The sequence below is a fragment of the Erithacus rubecula genome (genome assembly GCF_903797595.1).
Source record: "Erithacus rubecula genome assembly, chromosome: 9".
NCBI classification, from domain to species: domain Eukaryota; kingdom Metazoa; phylum Chordata; class Aves; order Passeriformes; family Muscicapidae; genus Erithacus; species Erithacus rubecula.
The window spans coordinates 27412797-27424072 of NC_136660.1; the positions used below are offsets into that span (position 1 = coordinate 27412797).

At 50.3% G+C, this 11276-nt stretch overlaps 1 protein-coding gene across 4 annotated transcripts in view; it reads right to left on the minus strand.

Annotated features, from left to right (window-relative positions):
* AFAP1L2 (actin filament associated protein 1 like 2) overlaps window positions 1-10643 on the minus strand; it is a 64167-nt gene extending 53524 nt beyond the window's left edge. For 2 of the 4 annotated variants that reach the window (XM_079312483.1, XM_079312482.1), the window contains exon 1: window positions 9342-9672. In XM_079312483.1, coding sequence (XP_079168609.1) covers window positions 9342-9594 — 253 coding nt within the window. In that variant the 5' untranslated portion in view covers window positions 9595-9672. Of the gene's footprint in view, window positions 1-9341; window positions 9673-10511 lie in introns of those variants that run through there. The other 2 variants (XM_079312485.1, XM_079312484.1) reach the window with 2 other exon arrangements.
* Window positions 10644-11276: the final 633 nt, after the last annotated feature.

Consider the following 11276-nt stretch of genomic DNA (forward strand, 5'->3'; position numbering starts at 1 on the left):
AATGTTAGAAAAATACCTTAAAGAAAGCATTGGAGCATCACCCAGACCTACACATTTTTTAATGGAGCCAAAGGTGTAAGAATGTGTGACCTGGAAGTGGCAGTCACCAGTTCATGGCTCTTACCCTGGTTTTGGGGCAATGCCAGTTTCAAAGGGACAGCCAACAGCCTACATTAACTGCAAGGATTGCCCATGTTATCCTGCACAGCACTAACAGGACACTCTATGATCTTCAGTCCCTCTCACACAGTACCATTCTTTGTGCTCAACCCTTCTGTGCTCCTGTCAGGCCCCAAGACTTTGGCATTCCTGTGAGAGCTGTAACTGACCATCACAAGAATAAAAGACTTACCATAGCTGAAATGCAATCAGCAGCAAATGAAAAAAACCAAAAAACAACAAAACCAAACCAAACCCCAGCATATAAGCTTAGGGGATGCCATTATTTAGGCCAAAGAATTGAAGGAAGGCTGACGTAGCCAATCCAAAGAAACACAAATGTGAAATCCTGTGCTGCTCAACACAGATTTCCAGCCAGAGTCAAGCCTTGCCTCTGGGTGCTGCCCCTGCAGTTCAGGCCATGCTCTGGCTGGGCTCAGCAGGGGTCAAATGTCTGAATGAACCTGCCCTCCCTTCCTACAGCACTCCAGGCTTTTCAACCTCAGCATCATCCAGAGCTTGCTGCCCTTATTTCTAAGTAGTGTAATAAAACTGTCACTGCCCTTTTGGTTTAAGAGCTCCAGTGAACTATCAGAATTAAAAATAAATCATTCTGTTTCAGGGAATGCAGAGCCTCCTGGGTCTAGAAAGCATTTGTTTCTCCTCTCAGCCAGACATGGGAATTCAGCCTTTAGGATAAAGTATGGGAATTTTGATTGCCATTTCACTTTCCCCCACTCTGCCAACTCCCACTTCAGTTTCCAGAAATAGATCTCTTCTACGCTTAGAGAGCATCTGTTTGAGCAACCTGATAGAAAAACTACACTACAGAAGTTAACTAGTGCAGGATGCCAACAGCCACAGGCTCCAAGCATCTGCATCCTTGCCCAGGTCTGCTCTGCTCCACACAGTTTAACTGGCTCAGTATAACCAGTGTAACCCATATAAAGAGCATCCATCAGTATTTTGGCATACACTGGCAATTAAAGCAAGAGCCCATTGAGCTGCAAGTGTGACAAGCTACCATGATCCAAGTGCTCAGATGACAGACCACATCAACAGTGTCTCCAAAGCTGTGGATAACAGAGACAGAATTACAATTCAATATCCCAGAAATCAAGAGTATATGTTGGCATAATTAATGCACTTTGTGATTGATTTGCTGGTGAATTTTCCTAGAACCAGACCTTGGAGTTCACATGGAATCAAACATAAGCCAAACCACACTTGGAGCATTGATAATTTTCTGACACGCTTTAATCAGTTACAGGGTCTGCACAGAACAGCATTAGGGCAGCCAGCTTCAAACAAGTCACTAATTCCTTTCAACACCTGGAACATAACCTAGTTTTCAAGAAGCATCATCTCATGAGGGGGACAATTTCAAAGCTCTAGCTATAGCAAATTAACCTGATAAGACATGTGGGCAATTAGATAATATCATCAGCTAGCACTGCTCATTAGAGAAAGGCAAGAGACTGTGCATGGCTCTGTGTGTGTGTGTATCCTGTAACATGACTAGTAGAGAGAAAATGGAATAAAGTTGAAGCAGTAATGAAAACCTCTGTTTATATAAAATAATACCATGCTTAACTCAAGAATAAATCATTTACAAGCATTGCTTAGCTAAATAATTTGGTAGCTGACTTCCATTGAAACAACACAGGCCCTTGCTAGCAGAAACTGATTATATTATTAACTCCTTAGTGTTCTGACTACTTATGTTACAGAAGAATCCAGTAAGCCCTGATTAGGAGCATCATGAGAAGTTTAGTCCTCGTGCCCTCCTACAGCTTTCTCACAGCCTGGCTGGAGGAGGCACTGCTGGGTGGACTGGTGGGTGAAGGGTGAGGAAGCTGCTCTGCAGACATGACTGACTTATTCCAGAGGTCACTGGCTTTTAGGTCACTGTGACCCTGCACAGGCTCACCAGCAATTATATTCAGCTCTGACACCACTGCTCAGAGCAGCAAGACACAACTAAGTGTAGAGCACAAATACTGGTATGGGAGAAAACCAAAAGCACCCAAAACTGTCACATACAGATTTCACTGGTGACTGCAGAGCTCTGGGGCACTTGTGACCATCTTCCCACGAGACAGCTGAGTTTGCTGAACTCCAAAAGCACCTGCAGGCCCAGCACTGGATACACCTAGAGCCCCAGGCACCAAGTGCAATGTGCCCCAGACAAGGTAAACAACCCACACAGACTGAAAAACTCCAGGAGGAAAAGCACATAGACACTGGGCTGCCCCACAGATTCCAGAGCCCTGCAGCAGTGGATGGTGAAGCCAGAGCCCACCAGTGTGGGCAGAGCACACCAGTGCCCAGTGTGCCCCCAGCTGTGACCTCAGGCTGGGGGAGGAGGGCTCCTGACCACTTGCCTGCCTTTGCCTGGCACCTCCAGCCAGACCTAGTTTATACAACTTCACACACAGCTCATGCCTTAGCAAAAGGGATGCACCCCTGTGCATGTGCACTGAATTCCCAACCTGGCTGGGGTTGGGTGGCATGAATGCACATCCCATCCCTCTGCCCAAGTAGCCACAGCAAGGTAAGGACAGCTCAGCTTCTTTGCTAACTAGGCTCAACTCATCTGAGTGTTCTCCTTTATCACATTCAGCAGCTACCAAGATCAGGCAATCCTTTAGCAGATGTGGAACTGTACATTACAATCTTAGCTCTCTTCCTGATGCTGTATTCCCCAGAGCCATGGAGAAGTCTGAAAAGCATGACAATTAAAAGAGCAGACGTTCCCACCATTCAAGACTACGTGGCACATTTTTAGACTGCAGTAGAAAACAAAACTCCTTGAGGATGCTGGTTTTATACAAAGGAGACAGGACAGGCTCCCCAGCCAAGCAGCCTGGATGAAGCTGCTGATGGGATGGACGGAGCAGACAGCCTCCAGCTGCCACAGGCTACTGCACAAGTCTGGGCTGGCCACATCTCCACTTTTAAAGTCAGCCCCAACTTCCAGATTTGTGACATTTTGCTACCGTAAGTCTTGGCCCCCAAACTGCTGCAACCATGTACCTGCTACCAACAGGCACCAAAAAGTCTCTGCATTCTCCTGATTTCAGCTCATTCACAGTGGGACCATCAGCAGTCAGAGCAGTTTGGCACTGGGACTGTCTGAACAAATACATGGGTTCCTTCCAGAGATGACAAACTGACAGTGCTACTGGAAGGCTGTGGGCTTGCAGCTGGCTTGGTTACATTCCTCAGCAGAAGCAAGCCCCAAATTTCACACACACTTGTGGAGGACTTTCAGCAAAAGCCACTTGTGACATCACGTAGCCTTGTGCAACTCAGGTTCTCTGAGAGCCAGCTCTTTCTTCCCAGCCTTAATAGTTGTCATGCTCTGCAGTGACAAACAGCAATGATGAGATGTGCAGAGTGACTTTGGATCAGAGATCTCTTTGCAGATACTTTATCTCATCCCACAGGAGCTGCACACACTTCCCCTCACCACCTGCCTGGGCTGGCTGCCCCAGAACACACAGAGATCCCCTCCTTGCAGCAGACCAAGGCTTGCTCCCCATCTCACTCAGTCCAAGAGAAAAGGGCTCGAGCCACAGCTTGAGCACAAACTGTAAGAATCTCCTGGCTCAGACCCACCTCTTTCAAAGCACTGCTGCCAAAGTGTTATGCAAACTTCTTCAAAAGCATCCCAAATGCTTTAGCTGCCCACCTCTACACCCCAAACTCAGTGCCAACTCTGGAAAGCCTCATTAATTATTTGCAAGATTGGGAATCTAAAGGTATTTTTTAAAAGGTTCAGTCTCCTACAACACAAAAGGAAGTAAAAAAAATGCCATGTGCATCACACCAGTGCTGGGGGAAGCTACTGCTCATGGTTCTCTCTGGAGGAGATTCTACTCTCAGAAATTAGAAGCCCACAGGCTAAACTGCCAGCTAAGACTTGTGAATCCCTCTTTCCCAGGCTTTTTCTAAGCTTCGTGCTATACTTTTATCCTAAGCAGATCCAAAGTGTAAAAAAGAAAAACATCAGAAAATTTTTATGCAACACAGTCCACCCAAGGAGTGGACTTTCATTAAATTGCAAGTGGCCAAGTCTGTATGTTACGTGGGAGTTTCAGTCTGATCCCATAATTCTGAGATATTTACTTCCAGACAGAGCTGTTTACAACCAGTGACAATGTTGCCATGCTCCAAACCATCCTCAGGCTTGCTTTCTATGGAATTTTGCCCATGGAGAGAACAACAGGTCAGTGGAAGGTCAGAGGGGAAGTGTATTTTCATAAGTCCTGGCCCTTGTCCTTTGAACTTCAGACCAATCCAGCACATTTCTGGGTGGCTGCAGCCCTGGCTGTTCCCAAACCTGGAGTGAGGAGCTGGGTTTAGAGCAAGGGCTCAGCCCTGCTCAAAGGGCCACCCTCAGCAACTCCTGTTTGTTTTGGAGGTCCTAAAGCTCTGCTCCCTGGATTCTAATAAATTTAGTAATTTTTTTAAAAATAAGAACATCGGGTACCAGGAGATTGGTGGCTTCCTGCTGAGCACTTCTGAGCAGATTTTTCGTTTGTGAACTTCCACAGTCATTCTTCCAGTTCACACAAGGTTTCAGCCATGCACTGTAGCACACAGCAAGAAATTACCAAATTTAACCCCTCTTCTTTGCAGGGCAGCATAACTCTTACAATGGAAATGCCTCCTCTCAGCTTCTGCCAGGGAATTCGCCAGTTCACTGACACTTGTTCCCAATCCACCAACTCAACAGCTCCAGCCCAGAAAGTATCTGTATGAACACCAGCAGTTCCTTGGAACAAGGCCCTGTCACACACATCTCTGACCCACAGAGCTGTGCTCACAGGCTGCAACACAGACTGGACCAGTCTGTCTTGTCTGTTGACCCAAAAAAAAAAGCACAAATGACTCAACTTCCAAGATGAAGTAAACAATAATATGCAGGTCATCAAACTGGCTGTGTGACTGTAGGATCCCAATTCCCCTGTTGGGTCTGGATGTGTACTTCAGCCACACAGCTTCAAAGAGGAACACCTATGCCCTGGGTGCACATGCTCTGCATCCCCTTTGATGACAGGTGCATCTCTTATTTTTGGTTCCCCAAGATGCCCCCTTCGGCTCAGGGCTCTCTGGTTGCAATGGCCTGAAGATGCACTTCCCTGCATTACATGAATCCTGCCTTTCCAGAGGGCACAGCAAATTAGAGTTTACACAGACTTCTCAAAAGAACAGCATCTCTAATTTCCTTTGATCTAGGGAAGATGGTTGCAAAGACAGCATTGGCCATTGGTGAAGGAACTTGGGATTCAGGTCCTGAATTTGCCATGAAATCTTAAGGGATTCAGTCAAGTCACTACATCCTCCATTTGTACCGTATGCTGAGATGGAAACATTGAAGAACAAGAATGCAGCTGAGCAGTTGTCCAGAATTCAGATCTTAAAGACTGTGTTGCTTTGGTGCACAGCCCTGCACAGCCTGGGTGATTGAGCTGCCCAGCTCCCTGCTTGCCCCCAGCCCACCATTGCTGGGAGCTGAAAGAGCCATGCTCAGCATAAAGCAGTACAAGCATTTTTGCATAGACACTCCCTGTGTTCCTGGCTGTGGGCGTTCAATGAAAGCCATCAGTGAGAACCCAGGAACAATAAACTCATTCAGGCAGTGCCTGCAGTGCCCAGCCAGGCACACAGAGCCAGCCTGGAGCAGAGGGGAAGGTGTGGGGAGGAAGGGGAACGAGACTTGCTTACACACAAAGGTAAAGGAAGGGTTCATGCCCTGTCCAGAGCATTCCAAAAGCAGATGCCCAAAGGCTCAGAGCTTGTGAGCTAGCTTTTATCCTCTTTTTTTTCCCCTCTTTTAGGGAGAAAGCTTCTCTCCTGGCTTTTGGAGCAGAACCCTTGGCAATTTTGGTAGTGACACAGATGGGGCACAGACCCCAGAGCAGCAGGGCTGCCCTGCCCTTCAGTCATGGATCCCTGCCCTTACTCTCAAGAGATGGAGCCAGCCCCAGTGATAGTTCTGGGGGTAGCAGAAGGAGCACCCCAAACCTGGCAGTTACAGGCACACCTCCCAAGGGCCATCACTGCTCCTGAAATGGGGCTGAAGCCAGAATCCCCACAGCCCATCTGCAGTGAGCCTGTCCTGGTGTGGAGAGCACTGGAGAGCCTTGTGTGCATGTAATACAGCTCAGAGCACCACAGTGTGCCCTGTTTAAACAAGAAATGCAGCTGTGCTAGAAGAGACAGAAGTACTATACTGGCACAGGTGGGATGGCTTGGAAGGGTGGGCATGGCAGATGTTTGAGACACTGTGGCTTCAGTCACAGAAAAAAAGGTTCCATGTCCTCAAGCCCTGCAGAGTAAATAACTCTGCACTCCTGCTGCCTATTCCCCAACAGAGCCTGTTTCATTCTCCAAAATCAACCAGGGTCTCTCTCACATAAGTGAGAGTTTCTGTGTATGACATGCATGACACTAATTCTCATCTGCATTTAAGAGAAGGCTCAGCCCAGCAGCTGAAAATTGTACTGGATTTGGCACAGAGCAGTACATTGCCCTTTCTCCAGCTGCCACACCGAGACAATGAGTTAAACACAACAGCTGTGGGGACAATCAGCTGAGGAAAACCACATATGTCTGCAGAGAGCCCAGATCCTGGTCATATGGACCAATCCATTTCCAGCTCTGATTAACAACAGTTTATAAAGCACCTCAGATTGTTACCAGAGCTCATGTCTTTCATTCATGTCTCCATTTTTCAGTCTAACCCCAAGCATATCCCTTTGTATGTGCAAGAACATATGGAAAAGAACACATGTCCCAGTCCTAAACAGTCCATCCCTTTCCCCCGCCCAGTTAAAACATGTTAACTTAGCAAGCAAACACTTCTTTCTACCAAGTCACCACTTTACTCCTTATCAACACCAACCTGTTGGTTTCTGTTAAGAAGACAAGCTCTCCTTCATGGGCAAACAATGTTCATCTCCTTGGGGGACCACTGCAAACACTTCCAAGGACCCTCTGACAAGGAATGTAAAGCTTGAATCTTTGCTCAACAGAGATAGTAAAACATGAATGCCAAACACTGCTCTTTGAAGAACTGGGCTGGAAGTTGCTCTGATTTCCATTACAGACCTCTAACACATTTAAAATACAGTAATAATCTTATAAAACTCTCTAGGCTCACATGATTTGACATTTTAGACAATGAGCGTAGATGACTGCAGTGACAAGGGTGCCAGTCTGAGAGGACTTGACAGAGATGGTGGCTAAGTGAAGGTGTCACCAACACGTCCCTCATCACTAACAGTGCCCTCTGCACCCCTTCCCCTCCCAGGGTCTGCAGATGATTGGTCACAGACCAGCCAGTCATGTCTGACAAGCATGGTAAGGAGTAGTCAAGAAGCCATAATGCCCCTAGAACAGGGAGCACAGGTTGGGACAGTTGCCATATTCAAAGACAAAACACATGGGAAGGGGGTGAGAGCACTCACAGGAAACAAAGGAGGAGCAAGAGACCAGCAGCTCTGTCCTTGTCACTACTTGGCTGTGGGTAGTGACCCACCCTCGGTCACACCTGCTCTCTGCAGTGTCCCTCTTGTCCCCTGGGCTGCTGGGTCTGCTGTTCTTTGTGCCTCACACACACTCCCTAATCACAGGGAGAAGGTGCCTTGTTAAACAGCATCTTCAGCAGCAGCAGACATTCTTTAGGGCAGCCTGGCAGAAAAAAACCCCAACCCTCGTGCACATCAGCATTATCCTTCAGAGCTTCAGTGGCCTAAGAGGAGTCAAGAGGCAGTGTCCTCCTGTGCAGCTGCCGCCTCATTTGCAGTGGCTGGGAAAGGAAACCGATTCCCAGGAGAGTTTCACAATCTCTGCTTCACTTCCCACCCTGCAAGTCCAACAGCCCGAGCTCTTCCCGCTCCATCGGTGCCACCCTGCCAGCCCCAGCCTCCCCTCCCACCCGGCTCTGCAGGCTCCACCCAAACACATTCCTGTGGCTGCTTCACCTGCCATCGAAAGAGACACTTGCATGTGCCACCTTCGTCTGGGTTATTGCATATCCCTGCCCCTGTTTAAAGGAAAGATGCTGCTGTTTGCTGATGCTTGCAAACTTAATTTTAAAAGTAGTAGGATAGATCTTGTAGTCAAATTCATTTTCCCAGAACACCAATTCATTGCTCAACAGCCTTCTTTGAGTCCATCCACCTCTATCATTACAGAATATCCCTGCAAAAGCACTCTGCCTGACTAGTAGCAAGGATGAAGACATCCCATAGCAAGGCATCGAGTTATCCCCACCAGAACGGGCACATATCCCCCGTGCTTATTAATAAGAAGACAATTTTACACCCTCTCCACCTGCTCCTCAGGGCTCCCAACTCCCACACGCTCCCCTCTAGCCCAGCCCTTCCCCCACACCTCCCCAGCTCCAGGTGAGTCCTGTCACCCCCACCCTGGGGACACCTCCCACACACTGACCCAGCTGTGCCTCATCACCAGCCCCGCTCCCACACCCAGCACCAACACAAAAAAGCACTGCCAGGGCTCTGCCATCAGTCCTGCTCGCTATTTATTCATCACACATGTGCAGAACATCCCCGCTGCTCCCAGGGAGCACTGTGCATATTTAAAAAGACAATATACAAAACATAGCTGAATCTTAATGAATCTATTGCTTTGCTACTGGAACTGAATGGAATTGTGCAGACCCTGCCAGGATGGGAAAAAAAAAATCCAAACCAACTACACAATATTTGAATTGTAATATAACCCTTAAGATCGTTTTTGCAGTGTCTTATTATTGTGCTTATCAGGCCTGTAAAGCACCAGTTGTAAGGAGGAAAAGGATCAAAATGCAACAGGCAGCACAGTGCCAGCCCTGTCAGAATGCTAAAGCATTGCACAGTGAAAAAATCACACAGTCCTGGCAAAAGTTAACTTCACACAATATGCTAACTCAACATATACCTCAACCCCACCAAAGCAGGATTAGGAAATGAGCTATTAGCTCAAATGCATCTACTGAGGTCTAAGCAAACCTTTCAGGTTTGACAGTAATAAGTACAAAGGCGTCTAGCAGAAATACATTTGTTTACCACCAAGTTCCCACTCAGATGCCCGAGTTCCATGAGGAGGACAGCAGTTACAAGAAGGTCCCATTTCCTCTCAACAGGTAAAATTTACCGCAGACTTACTCCGTGCTACACAAGTGGTGGATCCGCCTCCTCCAGCGGAGGTTTTCACACAGCAGCAGCAGAAATCACAGAGCAGCCGCACACACCCGAGTGCTCCGTGCCCGGGCACCTCATGCCACCTCCTGCCCCTCAGCTGGAGAGGAGAGCTCATGTTTGAGAAGCGTCCAGGAGCGCCCAGAGCAGCTCGGAGCCGAGATGTGCCAGTCTCGGTGTTCGTGACCGAGCAGCATCGCACAGGAAGCGCCAGAGCCATTGATCGAGGGGAAATAAATGGGCTGTGGGTGACAGCCAGCCCGGATGAGACCTGCCAGGGAGAAAGCTGGGAGCTGCTCACCGACCCGCTCCTAACCACCAGAACATTTGCGTTTAGAACACAGGACACTCAGCGCCGTGCCTGTCCAGCCTGGGAGGGTGGGGAGCCCACGCAGATGGGCGGCTTAGGACGGAACACGGAGCAATCAATGTCAGACAACTGAGCGGCTGCACAAAACCCAACAAGACGCTGCTTCGAAGTGCCAAAAAAAGGTTCCGATCTCTGGATCGGGTAAAATGTGAAATTTTCCCACATATCCCTCCTTCTCTTTCCCTTCCTGCCCGGGGCAGGTAAGCAGGGACTTCACATCGCCGGGTGGAACCTTCCCCATTGCCCCTACACCCGGCCCCACTCTCGGGCACCGCTTCTCCTCCATCCCCGGGCTGACCCCGATCCCACTCTCGGGGACCCCGATCCCTGGCCCCACTCGCGGAGATCACCTCCCTGGAGCCAGTTCCCGTCCCCATTATCCGCCCGCCTTCTCCTCCGCGGCAGCAGCGGGACCCCCGCCCAGTCCCAGGACAGCCCCAGCCTCCCGTTCGCAGGAACTGGGCTCGCAGGGATCCCCTTCCCCGCCGCTGATCCCGCTCCCACTCTCGGGAACATCGCCTCGGGAGCTGCCCCCGCATCCCACCGCCGCTTTCGCACGCGGGGGGACAGCGGGTCTGTCACTCCCCAAAGAACGTCACCCCCCAAAATCCACCGTGCCAGCGGGTCTGTCAACCCCCAAAGACCGTCACCTCCCAAAATCCATCACCCCCCCAAAGACCGTCACCCCGCGGGTTCCCATTCCCCCCGGCGGTCCCCAGCCAGGCTGGCCCGGGACACGTCCACCCGTGACGCCGGGCTCCGCTCACCTTTGTACTTCTCCATGGCGCTGGCGGGGCAGGGCGCAGGCAGTGCCGGGGCTCCGGGACGCGGCGCTGCCCGCAGCGGGCTGGGCTCCGCGGCTCGGCTCCAGCAGCTCCGGCAGCGCCGGCAGCGCGGCCCCGCCCGCCCCGACCCGCCCCGAGCCGCGCTGCGAGACCGGGACCGGGACCTGCCCCTGCCCCGGAGCGACCCTCCCTGGCTGCGGATCCCGGGGGGAAACACGGGCAGCAGGGCAGCGGCGCTGGGGCGAGGCGGGGAGCGGCTCCGGGGGATGCTCGGCGGTGCCCCGTGTTCGGGATGGTGAGCTCTGGCTCTGGCACGTTCGGAGAAAGGTGGTCCCGGGATATCCGTGTGTGGTCCCGGTGCTGCCAGAGACCCACCTCCTCCCGGCTCTGGAAAGGCTGAAAAGTTGGGCTCTCCCTCCACCCCGGGGTATCCCGGAGCACTGACTTTGCAATCTGCCTTCCAGTGATTTCATTAAAGCTTCCTGAATAGACCCGGCTCCTGGACAGAGCCGGTCTCACAGGAGTGTAAGCCTCTCCTTGGGTTGCAGTGACATTTTTGCCCGACTCCTGCCACGGCAGGCAGAACTATCATGTCCGAAGTGTACAAAAAGTAACATATTGATAAGTGGGCATCCAGTCTGACCTCAATACGAGGCACAGGTGACAATCTGTCCTCAGGCTGAAGTTCTGGAGACACTGTAGGAATTTAATGTGTGTGTCAATAATGAAAACATTGAAAGTAACAAA